This window comes from Staurois parvus, unplaced genomic scaffold, assembly GCF_062004578.1.
Source record: "Staurois parvus isolate SC_StPar_1 unplaced genomic scaffold, SC_StPar_1.0 ptg000726l, whole genome shotgun sequence".
NCBI lineage: Eukaryota > Metazoa > Chordata > Amphibia > Anura > Ranidae > Staurois > Staurois parvus.
Genome location: NW_028318522.1, coordinates 799,626 through 823,515, shown reverse-complemented (window position 1 = coordinate 823,515; position 23,890 = coordinate 799,626). Strand labels below are relative to the sequence as shown.

Genomic DNA, 23,890 nt, shown 5'->3' with positions numbered 1-23,890 from the left:
GTGTCACTGACATCCCCAGTGACACCAATACAGTGATCACTGCTAATAAAAAACACTGACATTGTACTAATAGCACTGGGCAGGAAGGGGTTAACATCTGGGGCAATCAAAGGGTTAACTGTGTGCTGTTTTATTAGGGGGCGGTGTGTGTGCTTTCCACTGTAAGCAAACTGCTTTGTATGGATCTGCTATGTAGAGCCATACAAAGCAGTGTGCAGGAGCTGACAGGGGAGAGAACTTGTTTACATACAGTTCTCTTCCCGTTGGTAATACTCGGCGATCACCGGGTGCCGGACAGTAGTCACCAGCCAAGACCCGGTGATTGACAGCCGAGACTGCGAATGGCGGCCCTGGTAGGACGTGCGCACGCGTCGTGAGCCCTTAAAAAGTTTTTGCCAGTAGAAGGATTCCAGGATTTCTTATGGAAAATTTCCCATCTTCTCTTCTGGTATTGATGAATCAAAATTTTGGATTTTCTCCTAAATTCAGTCCTGGTAATAGTCAAAACACACAACGAGGGAAAATTTCCAAAGCAGAACTACCGACCACAATAAAAAGGTTCAATATACTTACTTTCAAGTAATGGAAAGCCTATATTTTAGTGAAATGAAGTGTATATCCATCTTGGAGTTGCCAATTTGAACTCTTGTTTCAGAAACCAAAACCCAACTGTAAAGGAAACAGAAAAGGAACATGAAGGATATTGTTCAGAAACCACAAAGGAATCAATGCGTGCTGTAAAAGGTAAAAGGAAATAACAGAAAGGGTATAGACCAATTTATGGGACATGGTTGGCATTGACCCGAGCTCCCCAGCTCACAACAGTCATATGTTCTTAGGGACTTCAGCAAAGAAATGTCATAAAACCATAAAGAATCCAAGGTATTCCTTTATAATAAAATAAAATACTTCGGCAGGCACTGCTCTATAAAATGTAAAAAGCCTGACAAATTAAAAAACATAAGAGGATATGCAATTCATAAGGTACAGATACGATAGATAGATAGATAGATAGATAGATAGATAGATAGATAGATAGATAGATAGATAGATAGATAGATAAATAATAGATAGATAGATAGATAGATAGATAGATAGATAGATAGATAGATAGATAGATAGATAATAGATAAAAGATAGATAATAGATAGATAATAGATAGATGATAGATAGATAGATAATAGATAAAAGATAGATAGATAGATAGATAGATAGATAGATAGATAGATAGATAGATAGATAGATGATAGATAATAGATAGATAGATAATAGATAGATAGATAGATAGATAGATAGATAGATAGATAGATAGATAGATAGATAGATAGATAATAGATAGATAGATAATAGATAGATAGATGATAGATAATAGATAGATAGATGATAGATAATAGATAGATAGATAATAGATAAAAGATAGATTAGATAGATAGATAGATAGATAGATAGATAGATAGATAGATAGATAGATAATAGATAGATAGATAATAGATAGATAGATAGATAGATAGATAGATAGATAATAGATAGATAGATAATAGATAAAAGATAGATTAGATAGATAGATAGATAGATAGATAGATAGATAGATAGATAATAGATAGATAGATAGATAGATAGATAGATAGATAATAGATAGATAGATAGATAGATAGATAGATAGATAGATAGATAGATAAATAGATAATAGATAGATAGATAGATAGATAGATAGAAAATAGATAGATAGATAGATAGATAATAGATAGATAGATAATAGATAGATAGATAGCTAATAGATAGATAGATAGATAGATAGATAGATAGATAGTGACAATGCAAGGCCCTGCCACTGTGAAAGTGCAGGTAAAAGTGACATAGGACTCACACAAAAGCAGAATGCGGGGCTCCAGAATATTGATTTTGAGCAGAGGTAACTAGTCTTTTGGTTTTCTCCAGGCTTTGGTATTCCCATATTGGGTTCTGGAGTTTGGAGACTTTGAAGAGCTTTGGGAGGAAAGAAGTCTCCAATCCAGTGTCCAGGTCTTGCAGGAGACCAGCAGGGTGTGTGTGTGTAGGTGTGAACACCCATTATAATATATATATAATAACGGGTTCGGGCATAGCTCAGGGCTCCCACTAGGAGACAGGTGTTCTCTGCTCAGAGACAGTACTTCATGCTAGATACAGGAGCAGGGGCGGACCATTTAAGCACTCGGGCACTGCCCGAGGGCTCGGGGTCAGTAGGGAGCCCCATGAAATGCCCCTGGTACCTTTTATAGGCTTTTTTGGGTGTGCTTTGAGTGTGGGCAAGGACACAGGGGCCCCATGATCCCTATTGCCTGGGGGCCCCATGAGTTGTCAGTCCGCCCCTGTACAGGAGGTCCCTTTTTCCAGAAGGCTGAGAGAAATGAGAGGGACAAGTGAGTCTGGATGACTGAGAGAGTTGAGATAACTGAGCAAGTCCAGAGGACTGGGGAAACCTAGAGGTCTCAGGGGAACACCACGATATAGATACAGGAGTTTCCTTTTCCAGATGGTTGAGAGAGTTGAGACAGCTAAACAAGTCTGGAGGACTGAGAGAGTCAAGATGACTGAGTGATTTCAGAGGACTGAGGGTACCTAAAGGTCCCAGGGGACTGAGAGAGTTGAGATAACTGAGCGAGTACAAAAGAACAGGGAAACCTAGAGATCTCAGGGGAGCTCCATGCTAGATACAAGAGGTTCCTTTTCCAGATGTTTGAGGGAGTTGAGACAGCTAATTAAGACTGGAAGAATGATAGGTTTGAGATGACTGAGCAAGTCCAAAGGAATGGGGAAACCTAGAGGTCTCAGGGGAGCTCCATGCTAGATACAGGACATTTCCTTTCCAGATGTCCGAGGGAGTATAGATGGCTAAACCAGATTAGAGGATTGAGAGAGTCAAGACGACTGAGTCAGCCCAGAGGACTGAGAGAACCTAGTGGTCTCAGGGATACAGGACATTCCCTTTCCAGATGGATGAGGGAGTTGAGACAGTTAAGTGAGACTACAAGAATGAGAGAGTTAGGATGACTAAGCAAGTCAAGAGGAATGGGTAAACCTCAGACGTACTAGAGACTAGAGGAATGAGAGAGTTGAGATGACTGAGCACGTTCAGGGGACTGCGGGAATCTAGAGGTCTCAGAGAAGTGAGAGAGCCTGAGGTGTCAGGAAATCCCCTAATTGGAGGCTAGGCTATGGGCTCATGCAGCAGGTAACTGCAACTAAAAAGGCTGAGAGAGTCAAGAAAGCCGGGTGTGCTTGTCCAGGTCTTCTTGTGTACAGGTGTGCACAGCATTTATAACAATCGACTTCAGAGTTCCAATTAGCAGACAGGTCTGCTCTACTCAGGAGACAGTACTCCATGCGGAAGACAGGAGGTTCCATGTCCAGTAGGCTGAGAGAGCCGAAACGGCTAAACTAGAATTGAGGACTGAAAGTTAGATGACTAAGCGTGTCCAGAGGACTGAGGGAACCTAGAGGTCCCAGTGGACTGAGAGATCCTGGGGTATCAGGAGATTCCCTATCAAGAGGCCAAGATGTGGGCCCATACAACAGGCACTTGCAATAAAATGAATGAGAGATCCAGGGGAGCTGGGTAAGCTGAGAGAGGGGCACAGGAACACAAAGGTTCTATGTGAGATGGGCTGAGGGACCAGCCAAAAGCCAAAGGCCAAGGTTTAATGCCTAAGCAACAACGCTGATGCAGAGGGGAAGCCAGGTGGCTGGGTATTATTTTCACAGTTCCAGTTTTAATGGGGAACAGCAAACAGAATTCAAGCTTAGTGAAACTAGGGTTGGATGAGGTTGAGAAAATGAAAGTGAAAAGATGTTATTTTCATTGGTCACGGATGAGTATAGATCAGGGGTGGGCAAACTTTTTGACTTGAGGGCCGCAATGGGTTCATATATTGGACCTGGGGGCCGGACCAAGAGTAGATGAATGATGTGTATGTGTCATCCATAGTAAGTATAGTAATATTCCCCCATAGTAAGCATAGTAATTAATCCCCCATATAGTAATTCATCCCCCATAGTAATTCATCCCCCATATAGTAATTCATCCCCCATAGTAATTCATCCCCCATATAGTAATTCATCCCCCATATAGTAATTCATCCCCCATAGTAATTCATCCCCCATATAGTAATTCATCCCCCATAGTAATTCATCCCCCATATAGTAATTCATCCCCCATAGTAATTCATCCCCCATATAGTAATTCATCCCCCATAGTAATTCATCCCCCATAGTAATTCATCCCCCATATAGTAATTCATCCCCCATAGTAATTCATCCCCCATATAGTAATTCATCCCCCATAGTAATTCATCCCCCCTATAGTAATTCATTCCCCATATTAATTCATCCCCCATATTAAGTCCCCAAGTCCCCCCTGTGTCAATTCACTTACCTTTGCTCCGCGCGTTCCTCTCGCCGTGTTCCCGCGCCGTTCCGGTCTTCAGGGCGGACTGTGAGAGGAGCCTAGCTCCCCTCACGTTCCTCACGCTGCCCCGCCTACACACATCCTGACAGCCAATGTATCACGCTCCGCGGGCCGGATTAAAAGGTCAGCCGGGCCGTATACGGCCCGCGGGCCGTAGTTTGCCCTTTGCTGGTATAGATGGACATCCTAAGTTTGAAGTGTATGTAAATCCAATCACCAAAATCGAATATAAACCTGGAGTGCATGTACCTAGAAAGTGGATGAAAAGAGGCTGCAGGTGATGCAACAAGGGGCAACAAATCTATTTAAATAAACAAACAAAAAAGCAATTTTTCATAATGCACAATGTTTTAGCCAACTAAATGGTATTGGATTAGAGTTTACACCTAATTTATCTGTATGGGTATAAAATGCATTTACACAAATGTTTAATTTTAATGAGTCTACCATGTTGCAGTCGAAAAAAGAAAAAAATTCTAAAAAAAATATTAATGCCGCATCAAATTTTGATAAATTTGAGGATATTATATATAGGGGAAACAGTGTACTACATACATTATATTATCAGGTTGTGTAATTTGTATTGATTTTATCCATTGGTGGGCAGGTACATCGATGACATTTTCTATCAGTTTGCTGCTCCTTTGGTTTTCCATCCTCCCTGCTGGCGCACAAGGTGAGTAGATTTATAATGAGAGATATTTGTATTACATGTCCATGCAGCTATTGAAAAAATATAGTATTTTTGTGATTGGATGATGGAAGTCAGCAGACCTTTGCCTCTTTCACTAAGCTAAGGGAACAGCCTATTTGCTCTTAGTAGATCAAAACCAATGGAAATTGAAGTTACACTCTGCAGCGCTCAGTGAGAGCTGATTGGAGGGAAGGGACACACCCCCTACATGCAGCACACAGGAACAGAGCTGAGGCTGTCAATCACAGGTTGTGTGCTGGAGCTCCCTCCCCGGTCACCATTTTTCTCTTGGTGTCAGGAAAACTTGTCAGAAGTGACTCAAGCTGATAGCAGAGGAAGGAAGCAGCAGACGGAGATGACACTTGGTGCTCTGGATTGAGACACTGTTCACATAGAGGCAGGATTTTGTTCAGCTGGGGTGTACTGGAAGGTCTATTGATGCTGGCAGCTGGGGGATGATTGTCACTATTGTCACTGTAGAGGATCTATTTTTGCATGGAGGCTTTATTGTTGCTGGGGGGTTCAATTGTTGCTGGAAGAGATCTACTACTGAGGGAGGGGCAAATTGTTGCTGGTTGCTAGATGGTCTATTGATGCTGGCTGCTGAGATATCTGTTGTTGCTGCTCGGGATCTATTGTTGCTGGGGAGGTCAATTGTTGCTGGAAGGAATCCACTTCTGAAGGAGGGGTCTATTATTTCTGGCTGCTGGGGGATCTATTGTCACTGGAGAGGATCAATATTTGCATGGTGGTCTATTGTTGCTGGGGGGTCATTTGTTTTCTGGAAGGGATCTACTCCTGAGGGAGGGGTCTATTATTGTTGGCTGCAGAGGGATCTATTTGCGATCCATTAACCTCCCCAATCTGAAGATCCGATCCATCCTGCAGGGATCGTCGGCATGCAACCTATACGGGGTAACACCGAACCCGCTCCATGAAAAGGTAAGTTGTAAAGCAAGCCGACCCAGGATCCCCGCAGGATGGTTCGGATCTGCGGATTGAGCATAATGGGTCGGAGTCTGGTCTATTATGCTGCCCAATCCGCAGATCCGATCCATCCTGCGGGAATCATCGGTATGCAACCTATACGGGGTGACACCGAACCCGCTCCACGAAAAGGTAAGTTGTAAAGAAAGCTGCCAATCCCCGCAGGATGGATCGGATCCATCTTGCAGGGATCGTCGGCTTGCTTTACAACTTACCTTTTTGTGGAGTGGGTCTGGTGTCACCCCGTATAGGTTGCATACCGATGATTCCCGCAGGATGGATCGGATCCATCTTGCAGGGATCGTCGGCTTGCTTTACAACTTACCTTTTTGTGGAGTGGGTCTGGTGTCACCCGGTGTGGGCCGCACCCCCTGCACCTACCTCGGGACGCAACTGCCTATACTTCAGCATAGCAGTCCTTAGATGCGGCGGCTGCATTCGTTTTCTTCTGTCAGGCCTTTTTTACTTTACTTTGACCTGGTGATCCTGCCAGTAACACACTTCCTGTCCTAGGGTGACAACGTTCACTCATTATACTGTATCTAACAAAAACGTTGTCACCCTAGGACATGAAACACGTTAGGACTACAAAACACTTCCTCGTCTGCTCATACAAGGAAGTTGTTCTGTAGACCTCTGTAGAGATATCTGGTTACAATGTGACTTGTTTGTTACAGAATTATTAAACCCAGGTATTTTTTTTTTTTTTGGCAGGATCAACATGTGTTTTTTTTTCAATGAGTTATTATGAAATACCTTCAAAAGGTATAATAACAGGCCAAAAGGGGCCAAAATGTTCATTTTTAGGGTTTACATACACCTTGAAGGACTTTGTAGGTTCTTTTTTTTACTACTACACAAAGGGGTCTATTAATACCAAATTCCGAACAGAACCGAATAGCTGTCATTTATAAAGCCGTAATGTGTCTAATATAGGTTTTTCCTATGTTTATCAGCGCCATCTAGTGGTCATAATACTGTATTTTCCTAAACTATCACAATCAGGTAAATACTTCATTATGGCCACTAGGCGGTGTGGATGGTCATAGAAAATACACTCTCTTCCCCTCTTCCTCAGAGCCTATTCATAACGCTGTGCTCTAAAATACTCAACATTTAGAGCACACCCCCTAGATATCAGGTCCGCCCACCGGTAAATGGGAGGAACCCATTCACAAGAACTGCGGCCAGAGTCAAATGATGTTATATAAGGGGTGAATGCGCAGCATTATGAATAGGCTCTGAGGAAGAGGGGATTGCCCCTCGAAACGCGTCAGCCAATTTCAAGCATCCTCTTGCTTGTGGAATATACTCACAAACAACAATGTACACAGGCGTATCATGAGCGACAACAGCCCATGGTCTGAAAAGGTGCACGAGTCCCACAAAGCAAGAGGATGCTTGAAAGTGCTGACGTGTTTCGAGGGGCGATCCCCTCTTCCTCAGAGCCTATCGGCCAGAGTCAAATGATGTTATATAAGGGGTGATTGCGCAGCATTATGAATAGGCTCTGAGGAAGGAGGGATCGCCCCACGAAACGCGTCAGTAACTTTCAAGCATCCTCTTGCTTGTGGAATACACTCACAAACAACAATGTACACAGGCGTATCATGGCCAACAACAGCCCATGGTCTGAAATGGTGCACGAGTCCCACAAAGCAAGAGGATGCTTGAAAGCGCTGACGCGTTTCGAGGGGCGATCCCCTCTTCCTCAGAGCCTATAATACTCCACATGTAGAGCACACCCCCTAGATATCAGGTCCGCCCACCGGTAAATGGGAGGAGCCCATTCACAAGAACTGTGGCCAGAGTCAAATGATGTTATATAAGGGGTGATTGCGCAGCATTACGAATAGGCTCTGAGGAAGAGGGGATCGCTCCTCGAAACACGTCAGCCACTTTCAAGCACCCTCTTGCTTGTGGAATATACTCACAAACAACAATGTACACAGGTGTATCATGGCCAACAACACCCCATGGTCTGAAATGGTGCACAAGTCCCACAAAGCAAGAGGATGCATGAAAGGCTGACGCGTTTCGAGGGGCAATCCCCTCTTCCTCAGAGCCTATTCATAATGCTGTGCTCTAAAATAATCAACATTTAGAGCACACCCTCTAGATATCAGGTCCACCCAACGGTAAATGGGAGGAGCCCATTCACAAGAACTGCGGCCAGAGTTGAATGATGTTATATAAGGGGTGATTGCGCAGCATTATGAATAGGCTCGGAGGAAGAGGGGATCGCTCCTCGAAACATGTCAGCCACTTTCAAGCATCCTCTTGCTTGTGGAATACACTCACAAACAACAAATGTACACAGGCGTATCATGAGCGACAAAGCAAGATGATGCTTCAAAGTTACTGATGCGTTTTGACGCGTTCCGAGGGGCAATCCCCTCTTCCTCAGACCCTATTCATAATGCTGTGCTCTAAAATACTCAACATTTAGAGCACACCCTCTAGATATTAGGTTCGCCTACCGGTAAATGGGAGGAGCCGATTCACAAGAACTGGAGCCAGAGTTGAATGATGTTATATAAGGGGTGATGGCGCAGCATTATGATAGAGCAGCCCAGATCCTTGTCTTCTCGGGTCCCCCAGTGGTGCTCCTGGCTCCTCCCTCCTGTCAGGTGCCCCCCACAGCAAGCAGCTTGCTATAGGGGCACCTGCTCCAGTCCAGTCACACAAGGAGCTGCGGCTCGTCCCTGCCCCCTCTATCTTCTCATTGGCTCACCGGCTGTGATTGACAGCAGCGGGAGCCAATGGTTCCTGTTGCTGTTTCAGCCAATGAGGAGAGGGAGTCCCAGGATAGCCGAGACTCTAGTGCACATGGCTCGATCGAGAAGGGGCTTAGGTGAGTATTAAGCCGGGGGGGGGGGGGGATGCTGCACACAGAAGGTTTTTGTTACCTTCATGCATAGAATCCATGAAGGTAAAACACCTTCAGCCTTCATAACCATGTAATGCAGCCATGGACCTTTGAACTGCCATCTAGCGGAGATTCAGTGTAACTGCAACTTGTAATGTAATGTCTGTAAAATGGTACATTCCAGTTTACCCGCACGTATGAGTTAGTTGGTATAGTGCCCGTTCACATCACAAAAACGCACTCCAGGCGCATTCCAGGTACGTTTTTACTTATAGTTCACACCACACTCCGTTCCGGTGCAGTTTTGATGCAGTTTGTTATGTTCCACTGCAATTCTGTGCAGAAAAAATGCAGCTTGTTCTACTTTTTTTCCTGCCACCGGAACACACTGGAACTGACTGCACTGGTGTGAACTAGGGCCAATGGAATACATGGAAAACACTGTGCATGCATTTTTGATGCAGAAAAAAAAGTGCACTGGACTGCATCCAATGTGAACTAGCCCTTAGTCCTTAGCTAGACCTCCTCTCTTCTTCCTCACGTTCCCTCCGTTAGTTTCCAGCCTTCATGGTGGTCAAAAGACCTGATCATTTACACCAGGGGTGTCCAAACTATGGCCCTCCAGGTGTTGAGGAACTGCAAGTCCCATGAGGCCTTGCAAGACTTTGACAACCACAGGTAAGACACCCAGAGGCAGATGCATGATGGGACTTGTAGTACTTCAACAGCTGGAGGGCCATAGTTGGGACACACTTTGATTCGACTGGTGAACATCCATGTTCTGCATTTTAACAAGTAAAACTACTTTTGGATGAAACTGCCGTGTCTTATTGGAGAGTTAAGCTGTCTGTGGAGACTGCTTATTCAGCAGGTGACAATACTGGCCGGATGGACCAAGGTCTAAAGAAGGTATGTCAATGCATGAAGGAGTGCTTGAAACAGAGAAGACTCAGAGAAAACCATGGCCTCGCAGACCTATATTAGGACCGGCATTCGACATTCCTCACGGAGTAACAATGTAACAGTTGCTGAGTGTCAATGGAATCGTGTTTCAGTTACTTCAGAGTGTTCTTCTTCTCAGACTTCTGAGCTTTACACAATTTTATTTTCAGCCTCTCCAGTGACCAACATGCCACAACCATGGTCAGTGTACAGGTTTACCACCAACGAAAGCTTCTACAACGTTCAGATAACCGTCAAGAAGGATTTGGAGGATTTCTGCGATATTGCACCAACAAACTACAGCAGGGAGCCTACAATGTGCACTGACAATGAATCAAAGGTTTACATCTTCAACGAAACCCACCTGGTCCTACTCACTGAATTGAAGGACACACAATTCTTCTTGGAGAACGGGAACTGGACAAACCAACCTGCAATATATGAAGGTATAGTGATGGCATTTTGTATTAATATGGGTGTTGTGCCCTCCCCTCCCCCTCCTTTGCAGCTACAAGAGCCTTCAGCTTCCAGCTTTCCATAAAGGTGTCTGTGGGAATTTGACCCGTGCATGAGGTCAAGTGCTGATGTTGGAGGACAAGACCTGGTTCATAACACTGTTCAACAAATTTTTATTTTTTGCCAGTTTTGGAAACAAAAGGATCCATTTCTTAATGAATTTCACATTCTGAGTTCAAATATAACAATGAAATTTGTCAATTGGCTCTAGTTTTTCTGTAAACGGAAAGTTTTCTACTATAGGTGTAATGACTACATAATGCACAATAATTATATAGATAGATGTCTTTCCACAAATATAAAGCAAGTGATATTGACTACATAACAAAGCCTAAATGGCATAATATATTGCATAGGATTACCAAGAAAAATTATAGCCATAAGCTAAGTTGAATCATTTTAATACTTCGGATTCTCACTAGTTTTGTCTTCAGTTTGTGTCGGTTTTGCTTCTCTTGGCTTTTCTCTTGTATTGGAGGAAAGGGCTATCTCTTACAACTGTCCAGCAATAGTCAGCAAGCATTGATGGGCTCCATTTACCTTGATATCTTCTTTCCATAGCTGCAATGTCTTGATGGAAGCGCTCTCCGTGTTCATCACTCACTGCTCCACAGTTTGGTGGGAAAAAATCCAGATGCGAATGTAGATAATGAATTTTTAGAGACATGTTGCAACCCAGATTTCTGTAAGTCTGGATGAGTTTTTCTACCACTCTCTTGTAGTCTGGTGTTTTATTGTTTCCAAGAAAATTTGATGTCACTGATACAAATGCTGTCCAGGCAGCCTTTTCCTTTCCACGCAACAGAGAAAGAAACTCATCATCATGAATAAGTTTACGAATCTGTGGCCCAACAAAGACTCCTTCATTTATTTTTGCAGCACTAAGTGCTGGAAATTTGCTAATCAGGTACTTGAAACCTGCTTTATTCTTGTCCATTGCCTTAACAAAGTTTTTCATTAATCCCAACTTGATGTGTAATGGAGGTAATAAGATCTTATTGCTGTCTACAAGTGCTGGATAGTTAACATTTTTTTCTCCAGGCTGCAATGACTGGCGTAATGGCCAGTCTCTTTTGGCATAGTGCATTTCTCTCGCACGACTGTCCCACTCACAGAGGAAGCAGCAGTACTTAGTATATCCACCTTGAAGTCCAAGTAGGATAGCAATCACCTTCAGGTCACCACAAATCGACCATTGATGTTCATCATAGTTGATGCACCTTAAAAGCTCTTTCAAGTTTTCATACGTTTCTTTCATTGAAACTGCGTAAGCAACTGGAACTGACGGCAGCTGATTGCCATTATGGAGCAAAACAGCTTTAAGACTCGCCTTTGAAGCATCAATGAACAGCCTCCACTCATCGGGATCATAGCATACGCCGATGGCTGAGATTAAACCATGAACATTGTTACATACAGCAATATCACCTTCCTGGACGAGGAATGGGATCAGATCTTTCTGACGATGACGGTAGAAAGACGTACGAACATCACTTGCTAGGAGATTCCACTGTTGTAGTCTTGACCCCAAAAGCTCTGCCTTGTTCTTCGGAAGATCCAGGTCTCTGATAAGATCGCTCAATTCCACTTGTGTAATGAGGTGTGGTTCAGTGGGTGTGGATGGAAGAAAGTCTGGGTCATGTGAGGTTGATGGTTGATGACTACACGCTTCAGGTTCTTCCTCACTTGACTCAACCACGAAGGATTCTGATGCTTTAGGAACTGGTAGCCCCTCTCCATGAGGAACTGGACGTATTGCCGATGGAATATTTGGATAGTGCACAGATAACTTTTTCTTCTTATTTAGCCCTTTTACAATTGGAGGCACCATACAAAAGTAACAATTACTAACATGATCTGTTGGCTCTCTCCAAATCATTGGCACAGCGAAAGGCATAGATGCCTTTTTTCCATTCAACCATTGCTCCAGTGCCGTCCCACAAGAATTGCAGCATATATGTGGTGCCCAGCTCTTGTCCTGGTCTCCTATCTTGCAGCCAAAATACAAGTTGTAGGCTTTCTTAATCATTCCTGTTATCCTCCTTTTTTGTGAGATAAAAGTTATTTCACCGCAGATATAGCAGAAATTATCTGCTTTATTCACACAAGTTCGAGGCATTACTGAGTAGCCTATATAAGCAGAAAACGAAATGTAAAGACGAACTCCAATCAGCTACAGATACTGCAGCTTTTATGCAGTGAAGTGATGCAATTAAAGGCTAATATTGCATCATCTCAGTATACATGACATTTTCTATTGGTCACCAGTATCAATTGCGCAATATGCAGCTGAAGTTGCATCATAATTTTGAATGGCTTACGTCATTAGATGGGTGAATATATCATGGAAACTAGAGCCAATCAACATTTTTTAGGGTCATTTTCGTTTTCAGCACCCCAAAATTATATAAGATTAGCTAATTTTATGCCCAAAACTTTTTACCTGTTGAACAGTGTAATCAGCCTTCCAGCTCATTCTAAAGGTGTTTAGTAGGGTTGAGGTCTGGGCACTCCAGTTCCTCCACCCTACACTGGTCAAACCATGTCTTTATGGAGGACAAGACCTGGTTCACAATCAGCCTTCCAGCTCATTCCAAAGGTGTTCAGTAGGATTGATGTCTCGGCACTCCAGTTCCTCCACCCCACACTGGTCAAACCATGTGTTTATGGAAGACAAGGCCTGGTTCATAATCAGCCTTCCAGCTCATTCTAAAGGTGTTTAGTAGGGTTGAGGTCTGGGCACTCCAGTTCCTCCACCCCAAACTGATCAAACCATGTCTTTATGGAGGACAAGACCTGGTTCACAATCAGCCTTCCAGCTCATTCAAAAGGTGTTCAGTAGGGTTGAGGTCTGGGCACTCCAGTTCCTCCAAACCAAACTGGTCAAACCATGTCTTTATGGAGGACAAGGCCTGGTTCCCAATCATTCCACCAGCTCATTCCAAAGGTGTTCAGTAGGGTTGAGGTCTGAGCACTCCAGTTCCTCCATCCCAAACGGGTCAATCCATGTCTTTATGGAGGACAAGACCTGGTTCACAATCAGCCTTCCAGCTCATTCCAAATGTGTTCAGTAGGGTTGATGTCTCGGCACTCCAGTTCCTCCATCCCACACTGGTCAAACCATGTCTTTATGAGGACAAGACCTGGATCACAATCAGCCTTCCAGCTCATTTGAAAGGTGTTCAGTAGCGTTAAGGTCTGGGCACTCCAGTTCCTCCACCCCAAACTGGTCAAACCATGTCTCTATGGAGTTGTCTTTGTACATAGGGTCACAGCCATGCTGGAACAGAAAAGGGTCTTCACCAAACTGTTACTGCAGGGTTGTGAGCCCACAATGTACTCAACTTATCTTGGTATGCTGTAGATCTAAAATTTCTTGCAAGTCCACTAGAGTTTCCACCACACTAAACTAGTCAAACTACACTATATTGCCCCAAGTATTGGTCAGCCGGCCTTTCCACGCACATGAACTTTAATGGCCCCCCAGTCTTAGTCTGTAGGGTTCAAAATTGAGTTGGCCCCGCCCTTTGCAGCTATAAGAGCTCCATCTCTTCTGGGAAGGCCGTCCACAAGGTTTAGGAGGGTGTCTATGGGAAGGTTGGACCATTCTTCCAGAAGCACATTTGTCAGGTCAGGCACTGATGTCGGGGGAGGAGGCCTGGCTTGCAGTCTCCGCTCTAATTCATCCCAAAGGTGTTCTATGGGGTTGAGGTCAGGACTCTGTGCAGGCCAGTCAAGTTCCTCCACCCCAAACTGGCTTCTCCCTGTCTTTATGGACCTTGCTTTGTGCACTGGTGTGCAGTCATGTTGGAACAGGAAGGGGCCACCCCCAAACTCCTCCCACAAAGTTGGGAGCATGAAAATGTCCAAAATGTTGCTTTAAGAGTTCCCTTCACTGGAACTAGGGGGCCAAGCCCAATCCCTGAAAAACAATCCCACACCATAATCCCCCCTCCACCAAAATGCATCAAAAATGCACTGGAACACACCAAAATGCACCACAACCACACTATTTAAATTGAAGAAAAAGAGAGAGGAAAAAATATACTGGAACGCATCAAAAACACAACGGAATGCGTCAAAAAATGCATAAAAAATAAAACAGAACACACCAAAAATGCGTCAAAAATACGCATGCAAAAACGCATTCGTAACGCATCTGGACTGTGTTTCTATAGCGTGAACCAGCCCTTAGGGCCAGTTTACACTACATTGGTTTTGGTTGCTTTTTTCTGCATTCAAAATGCACAGAAAGTCGGTGACATGGTTGTCAGTGTCATAGTTCACATCAGTGCTTGCAGTTCCACTGCATTCTGGGTGCAGAAAAAAAGTAGAACAGGCGGCATTTTTCCTGCACAGAACTGTACTGGAACGCGGTAAAACGCACCAAAATGCACCGGAACACACATATCCCTATTTAAATTGAAGAAAAAAAGAGAAGAAAAAATAAACTGGAATGCATCAAAAATACACTAGAATGTGTCAAAAATGTGTCAAAAATGCACTTTCAGAATGCATCTGGAACGCTCTACCCAGACCCTGCATTCACTATATCCGCTCTCCCTGGACCCCGCATTCACTATATCCGGTCTCCCCGGACCCTGCATTCACTATATCCGCTCTCCCCAGACCCCGCATTCACTATATCTGCTCTCCCCGGACCCCGCATTCACTATATCTGCTCTCCCCGGACCCCGCATTCACTATGTCCGCTCTCCCAGGACCCCGCATTCACTATATCCGCTCTCCCCGCACCCTGCATTCACTATATCCGCTCTCCCCGGACCCCGCATTCACTATATCCGCTCTCCCCAGACCCCGCATTCACTATATCCGCTCTCCCCGGACCCTGCATTCACTATATCCGCTCTCCCCGGACCCTGCATTCACTATATCCGGTCTCCCCGGACCCCGCATTCACTATATCCGCTCTCCCTGGACACCGCATTCACTATATCTGGTCTCCCCGGTCCCCGCATTCACTATATCTGCTCTCCCCGGACCCTGCATTCACTATATCCGCTCTCCCCGGACCCCGCATTCACTATATCCGCTCTCCCCCGACCCTGCATTCACTATATCCGGTCTCCCTGGACCCCGCATTCACTATATCTGGTCTCCCCGGTCCCCGCATTCACTATATGTGCTCTCCCCGGACCCTGCATTCACTATATCTGGTCTCCCCGGACCCCGCATTCACTATATCCGCTCTCCCCGGACCCCGCATTCACTATATCCGCTCTCCTCGGACCCTGCATTCACTATATCTGGTCTCCCTGGACCCCGCATTCACTATATCCGCTCTCCCCAGACCCCACATTCACTATATCCGCTCTCCCCGGACTCTGCATTCACTATATCCGCTCTCCCCGGACCCCGCATTCACTATATCCGCTCTCCTCGGACCCTGCATTCACTATATCTGGTCTCCCTGGACCCCGCATTCACTATATCCGCTCTCCCTGGACTCTGCATTCACTATATCCGCTCTCCCCGGACCCCGCATTCACTATATCCGCTCTCCTCGGACCCTGCATTCACTATATCTGGTCTCCCTGGACCCCGCATTCACTATATCCGCTCTCCCCAGACCCCACATTCACTATATCCGCTCTCCCCGGACCCTGCATTCACTATATCCGCTCTCCCCAGACCCTGCATTCACTATATCTGCTCTCCCCAGACCCTGCATTCACTATATCTGGTTTCCCACAGTACACCCAACATGGAAATGCAATTATTTTAACAAATTTAAACTGCTAAATCCATTTTCTCATCAGCAATATATAGCAGTCTTGTGACTTCTATCAGTGTCCAGCAGAGCACTAGTTAAAGCTTAAATAAATCAATCTTAAAGCAAACTTGATTACAATAAACCTAAATTTAGTGTTTAAAGTCCCAAAATAAAAGTCCCAAAAAATTGTGTTAGTCTTTATCGGTGATTCCTCATCTTCGTGTTTCCAACCAGTATTATTAATATAATCCAAGAAAGATCTTCATATACCTCAAAGAAAAAAACTAAACATAGTGTATTATCCCAAATATTATCATAAAAAGTGCCACACGTGTTACATGCAAGCAAAGACTACCGTGCCACAGCAACCGTGAAAAAGAAGAAATTCCTATGCCTTAAAAGTCAATCCACTGCACACAAATATCAGGAGTGCATAATTACCCTCACAATGATATCATAGGGACCATCATATAGATGAGATTATTTCCAACCTTTTGTTTCAGCCTTTCCAGCCACTTCCCACAGACCTCATAAACAGACCAGGGATCAGTGTATATCATAAATAATAATAACACTTTATTATAGCAACTTACATTAAAATATGATGAGATCAGCTTCCATACAGAGAAAATAATTCCAAAATCGTGCCCCTCCTCAGTAGTATTTGGGTATCCTCACCATACCACTCTGGAGGAGGAATAAGTCATATGTGGAAGATTCCCCAGATAAGCTTAACCATATGTGGAGGATTCCAGGACAAACACAAACACAACCGCGTGTTCCAGGATTAAAGATGGCCGCTACGGCACTTCCGGAAGAGCGTCACTACGTCACCACGTCACGTGCCCCGCCGCGTTTCGTCACATCCGGACTTTGTCAACAGGGATACGGACGTGTCTCCTCACTCTCTTTAAATACCACTGGCTAGGGAGGTAAAGCCACAGCCGCGGCCATCTTACATTCTTGAAACCTGGATATCCATACCGATATACACAGGGTGTGCCCGGGCCAACAAAAAACAGGGATAACAATCCCGTACCTGGATATCGGTATGGATATCCAGGTTTCAAGAATGTAATATGGCCGCGGCTGTGGCTTTACCTCCCTAGCCAGTGGTATTTAAAGAGAGTGAGGAGACACGTCCGTATCCCTGTTGACAAAGTCCGGATGTGACGAAACGTGGCGGGGCACGTGACGTGGTGACGTAGTGACGCTCTTCCGGAAGTGCCGTAGCGGCCATCTTTAATCCTGGAACACGCGGTTGTGTTTGTGTTTGTCCTGGAATCCTCCACATATGGTTAAGCTTATCTGGGGAATCTTCCACATATGACTTATTCCTCCTCCAGAGTGGTATGGTGAGGATACCCAAATACTACTGAGGAGGGGCACGATTTTGGAATTATTTTCTCTGTATGGAAGCTGATCTCATCATATTTTAATGTAAGTTGCTATAATAAAGTGTTATTATTATTTATGATATACACTGATCCCTGGTCTGTTTATGAGGTCTGTGGGAAGTGGCTGGAAAGGCTGAAACAAAAGGTTGGAAATAATCTCATCTATATGATGGTCCCTATGATATCATTGTGAGGGTAATTATGCACTCCTGATATTTGTGTGCAGTGGATTGACTTTTAAGGCATAGGAATTTCTTCTTTTTCACGGTTGCTGTGGCACGGTAGTCTTTGCTTGCATGTAACACGTGTGGCACTTTTTATGATAATATTTGGGATAATACACTATGTTTAGTTTTTTTCTTTGAGGTATATGAAGATCTTTCTTGGATTATATTAATAATACTGGTTGGAAACACGAAGATGAGGAATCACCGATAAAGACTAACACTATTTTTGGGACTTTTATTTTGGACTTTGATGTGGACTTTATTTTGGGACTTTAAACACTAAATTTAGGTTTATTGTAATCAAGTTTGCTTTAAGATTGATTTATTTATGTATGTACTTCAGGGGAAGGACTGTTAAAGTGACTTGGTGGGGTGTTATAAGCAAAGAAGGATAGTGCTGGGATTTATAAAACTAATTAAAGCTTGTAGAAGGAGTTTTCATTTTGCTCTAGGAGGATGCAGAACCCCTGACCCTCTGTCTGGACAGTGCTGATAGGCCCTGTGCTAATCATATGCACTCTCCCAAGAAAAACAAAAGCAATACACACCAGACTGAGCATGTGCAGCTTGCCCCAGAGCCTCTGTTCTATGAGGAGATATTTAGTAGACACTGAAAGAAGGGGAGGATCAGAGAAGTCGGGATCAAACAGCCTTTTTACACAATGCGGAGGATTAACCCCTTAGGTTCCACAGTGAGTATAACAAGCGTGCTTTGCGGCATCTACAGACTGATTGTACTGTTGGGGGTTCAGGAACACTTTGAATTGTGTGTGACAACATTTTATGTTCTAGGAGATTCCAAAGTTCTGGATTGGGTCCCGAAACACGTGACCAAGGAGGCTCCTCAGGCCACACCCCCTCTCGCAGATGGAACTACCCCACAGCCAGAAGTCCCACCCACAGCCACACGTCATCATCACTGGTTTTTGATTTTGGCTGGAACATTTTTTTTGGTTTTCATGTTTGCAGTTTACAAGAGGTAAGCTAAAAAAAAAACACCAAATAGGGGCTTCTTTATAATAAATAGTAGAGCGCTTCGTCGTGTGAAACGTCATTCGTCCTGTGCAAATGCGGGCAAAATCCAATGTTATTCGGCTATTTTCTCTCCAGGATAAATATTCCTTCATGGAAAAAAAAAAAAAGAGTGGTTCTGGAAAATACAGCACTATGGCCACTAGATGGAGCTGATCATCATGGTAAATATTTATTTCATGTGATCATTGGCTCCATCTAGTGGCCATAGTGCAGTCATTTCCCAAAACATTCGTTTTTGTTTTTTTTAGTGCCATATCGGGGCGATTTTAGGGGCAGTTTGGGAATTTAAATCACACCTGAAATCTAATGACAGTCACACCGATCCGACTTTGAAATCCTGCGACCAGGGGCGGACTGACCATTTGGAAACTCGGGCACTGCCCGAGGGCCCGGGGTCAGTAGGGGGCCCCATGAGATGCCCCTGGTACCTTTTCATAGGCTTTTTTGAGTTTGGGCAAGGACACAGGGGCCCCATGATCCCCTATTGCCCAGGGGCCCCATGAGTTGTCAGTCCGCCCCTACCTGCGACTTCACTGGAAACACCCCGGGTCCCACCGATTCGACTTTGAAATCGTGCGACTTCACCTGAAACACTGATCCGACTTTGAAATCCTGCGACTTCACTGGAAATACTCTGGGTGACACTGATCCGACTTTAAAATCCTGCGACTTCACTGGAAACACCCCGGGTCACACCGATCCGACTTTGAAATCGTGCGACTTCACTGGAAATACCCCCGGACACACCGATCCGACTTTGAAATCATGCGACTTCACTGGAAATACCCCCGGACACACCGATCCGACTTTGAAATCCTGCGACTTCACTGGAAACACCCCGGGTCACAACGATCCGACTTTGAAATCCTGCGACTTCACTGGAAACACCCCGGGTCACAACGATCCGACTTTGAAATCCTGCGACTTCACTGGAAACACCCCGGGTCACAACGATCCGACTTTGAAATCCTGCGACTTCACTGGAAACACCCCCGGTCACACCGATCCGACTTTGAAATCGTGCGACTTCACTGGAAACACCCCGGGTCACAACGATCCGACTTTGAAATCCTGCGACTTCACTGGAAACACCCCGGGTCACAACGATCCGACTTTGAAATCCTGCGACTTCACTGGAAACACCCCGAGTCACACCGATCCGACTTTGAAATCCTGCGACTTCACTGGAAACACCCCCAGTCACACCGATCCGACTTTGAAATCGTGCGACTTCACTGGAAACACCCCGGGTCACAGCAATCCGACTTTGAAATCCTGCGACTTCACCGGAAACACCCCCGGACACACCGATCCGACTTTGAAATCCTGTGACTTCACTGGAAATACTCTGGGTGACACCGATCCGACTTTGAAATCCTGCGACTTCACTGGAAACACCCCCGGACACACCGATCCGACTTTGAAATCCTGTAACTTCACTGGAAATACTCTGGGTGACACTAATCCGACTTTGAAATCCTGCGACTTCACTGGAAATACTCTGGGTGACACTAATCCGACTTTGAAATCCTGCGACTTCACTGGAAAAACCCCCGGACACACCGATCTGACTTTGAAATCCTGCGACTTCACTGGAAACACCCCCGGACACACCGATCCGACTCTGAAATCCTGCGACTTCACTGGAAATACCCCCGGTCACACCGATTCGACTTTGAAATCCTGCGACTTCACTGGAAACACTCCCGGTCACACCGATCCGACTCTGAAATCCTGCGACTTACATACATAGAATACAATAGAAATCGCACTGCAAATCACAAGAAATCGTTGAAAATCTTCACAAGTAGCGATAAAGCCTTCAGAAATCGCCCTTGAAATTGCACACAAATCAAGTGATTTTAAATCGCAGCGGTGTGACCGGTGACTAATGAATGAATCCTATGAGCAGAAGCTCCCTCTACTGGCCATAATGATGTATTCTCCTAAATGACCCTCTTTTTAGGAATGAATAACATTCAACCTGGAGAGAAAACAGTCCGATAACATTCAATTTTGCCCACATTCACACAGAAAAACATTCACTGGGTGAATTATTATGCAACTTTTTTTTTTTTATTCTTGTGGTTTGGAGAAGATAAGCTCTTTCCACACTTAGGGATGTCATTATTTTTTTTAAAATGGTGGCGCTATTCATTATGTGCAGCTGCATTCACTGGCCATAATGTGGTATTTTTTCAATCGCTTTGTTCTGTATGAAGAATTACATTCAACCTGGGGGGGATATAGTGAATGCAGGGTCCAGGGAGAGCGGATATAGTGAATGCGGGGTCTGGGGAGACCAGATATAGTGAATGCAGGGTCCGGGGAGACCGGATATAGTGAATGCAGGGTCTGGGGAGACCAGATATAGTGAATGCGGGGTCCGGGGAGAGCAGATATAGTGAATGCAGGGTCCGGGGAGACCGGATATAGTGAATGCAGGGTCTGGGGAGACCGGATATAGTGAATGCGGGGTCTGGGGAGAGCAGATATAGTGAATGCGGGGTCCGGGGAGAGTGGATATAGTGAATGCGGGGTCCGGGGAGAGCGGATATAGTGAATGCAGGGTCTGGGGAGAGCGGATATAGTGAATGCGGGGTCCGGGGAGAGCGGATATAGTGAATGCGGGGTCTGGGGAGAGCAGATATAGTGAATGCAGGGTCCGGGGAGAGCGGATATAGTGAATGCAGGGTCCGGGGAGAGCAGATATAGTAAATGCCGGGTCCGGGGAGAGCGGATATAGTGAATGCGGGGTCCGGGGAGAGCGGATATAGTGAATGCCGGGTCCGGGGAGAGTGGATATAGTGAATGCAGGGTCCGGGGAGAGCGGATATAGTGAATGCGGGGTCCGGGGAGAGCGGATATAGTGAATGCGGGGTCCGGGGAGAGCGGATATAGTGAATGCGGGGTCCGGGGAGAGCGGATGTAGTGAATGCGGGGTCCGGGGAGAGCGGATATAGTGAATGCGGGGTCTGGAGAGAGCGGATATAGTGAATGCAGGGTCCGGGGAGACCGGATATAGTGAATGCAGGGTCCGGGGAGACCGGATATAGTGAATGCAGGGTTCGGGGAGAGCAGATATAGGGAATGCGGGGTCCGGGGAGAGCGGATATAGTGAATGCGGGGTCCGGGGAGAGCGGATATAGTGAATGCGGGGTCCGGGGAGAGCGGATATAGTGAATGCGGGGTCCGGGGAGAGCGGATATAGTGAATGCAGGGTCCGGGGAGAGCGGATATAGTGAATGCAGGGTCTGGGGAGACCGGATATAGTGAATGCGGGGTCCGGGGAGAGCGGATATAGTGAATGCAGGGTCCGGGGAGAGCGGATATAGTGAATGCAGGGTCCGGGGAGACCGGATATAGTGAATGCGGGGTCCGGGGAGAGCGGATATAGTGAATGCGGGGTCCGGGGAGAGCGGATATAGTGAATGCAGGGTCCGGGGAGAGCGGATATAGTGAATGCAGGGTCTGGGGAGACCGGATATAGTGAATGCGGGGTCCGGGGAGAGCGGATATAGTGAATGCAGGGTCCGGGGAGAGCGGATATAGTGAATGCAGGGTCCGGGGAGACCGGATATAGTGAATGCGGGGTCCGGGGAGAGCGGATATAGTGAATGCGGGGTCCGGGGAGAGCGGATATAGTGAATGCGGGTCCGGGGAGAGCGGATATAGTGAATGCGGGTCCGGGGGGAGCAGATATAATGATAATGTCCTATTTCAGTGTCCGGTGGATGATCTGCACGACGGATGGGGTTGGATTTCCCGTTGTCTGACTCTGTATATCTTACTTATCAACAGGCAAAGCCGCAGAGCTTGACGTCCTCCACAATGTCTCGATCCCCACACCCCAAGAGGAGGAACAGCCAGGAAATGAGGGGACTATCAAGACATCCGCCTCCCAAAAAATCAAACATGTAAACAGTGATAGGAATACAAATTACAAATAAAAAACACTTTTCCTCTTATTTCTTATAATGCGTTTTGTATCTTTATGCCGATCGCATTACAGGCAGCGCAAAACCACGTTGTAGTAGAGCCTGTTTAACCCCTTCACGCCACCCCCCTCCCCCTTCCTGGCAGCCCTTTCCTATGGACACAGCTAATCACAGATCTCAGTCATCAGCCAATCACAGCAGCCCTTTACCATGTGATCAGCTGTAAAAAAAAAAAAAATGGAGTGAAGACTTGAGACTTTAGCACTGAAATGGTTGAGGCCCCCGTCTTATACTGCAAAGAGAAGCCAAAGCAGGGCGGACTGACCATTTGGAAACTGCCCGAGGGCCCAGGGTCAATAGGGGGCCCCATGAGATGTCTCTGGTACCTTTTTCATAGGCTTTTTTGAGTTTGGGCAAGGACACAGGGGCCCCATGATCCCCTATTGGCCGGGGGCCCCATGAGTAGTCAGTCCGCCCCTGAGCCAAAGTCAAACAACCCAAAGTGAAAGGATAGACGGTGCAGCCTTCCTCGAATTGGGGAAATCCAATCCTACAACAGCAAAAACAGAAACGGGCGCATTATCTTCGGGTGCTTTATTAGTGAAATAGATAAAAACATCTACAGTGAGGAACAGAAGTATTTGAACCCCCTGCGATTTTGCAAGTTCTCCCACTTAGAACTCATGGAGGGGTCTGAAATTCACATTGTGGGTTTTTTTAAGGGGGGCTGTATGCGGCCCCATGGATTCTAACAGCAGCCCTGCCTGTGGCCATGGACGTGATTGCAACACCTGAATCCAATGATTTGGAGGGCTGTCCCAATACTTTTGGAAATAGTGTAATTCCCTCATTTGGTCACAAGATGTCTCCATCGCCCAGCCATTGAGGGGCATCCAGTTCAACCATTAAAAAAAAAAAGTTATAATCCTCTGGATCCAGTGGATCCTGGATCCACTGTAGGATCCGTAGGATCCACCTGCATATCCCCCCTTGATTTGTACTGGGGGGGGGGAATGATATCTCTCTCTCTGGAGTCTATACCTCCTTTAATACAAGAGAGGATTTTACTCACTTTAGAACCCGCAGCTTGGCATTGCTGCCATT

The 23,890-nt window shown here is 45.6% G+C and overlaps 1 protein-coding gene across 1 annotated transcript in view; it reads left to right on the top strand.

The window, feature by feature from the left end:
- The window catches only part of LOC149445356 (uncharacterized), a 45,552-nt gene extending 22,736 nt beyond the window's left edge, over nt 1–22,816 (top strand). The window contains exons 2-6 of the mRNA XM_089653885.1: nt 656–744; nt 5,055–5,123; nt 10,110–10,385; nt 18,606–18,792; nt 22,650–22,816. Of these exons, the coding sequence (XP_089510011.1) occupies nt 656–744; nt 5,055–5,123; nt 10,110–10,385; nt 18,606–18,792; nt 22,650–22,668 (640 nt within the window). The 3' untranslated portion in view covers nt 22,669–22,816. The remainder of the gene's footprint in view (nt 1–655; nt 745–5,054; nt 5,124–10,109; nt 10,386–18,605; nt 18,793–22,649) is intronic.
- Nucleotides 22,817–23,890: the final 1,074 nt, after the last annotated feature.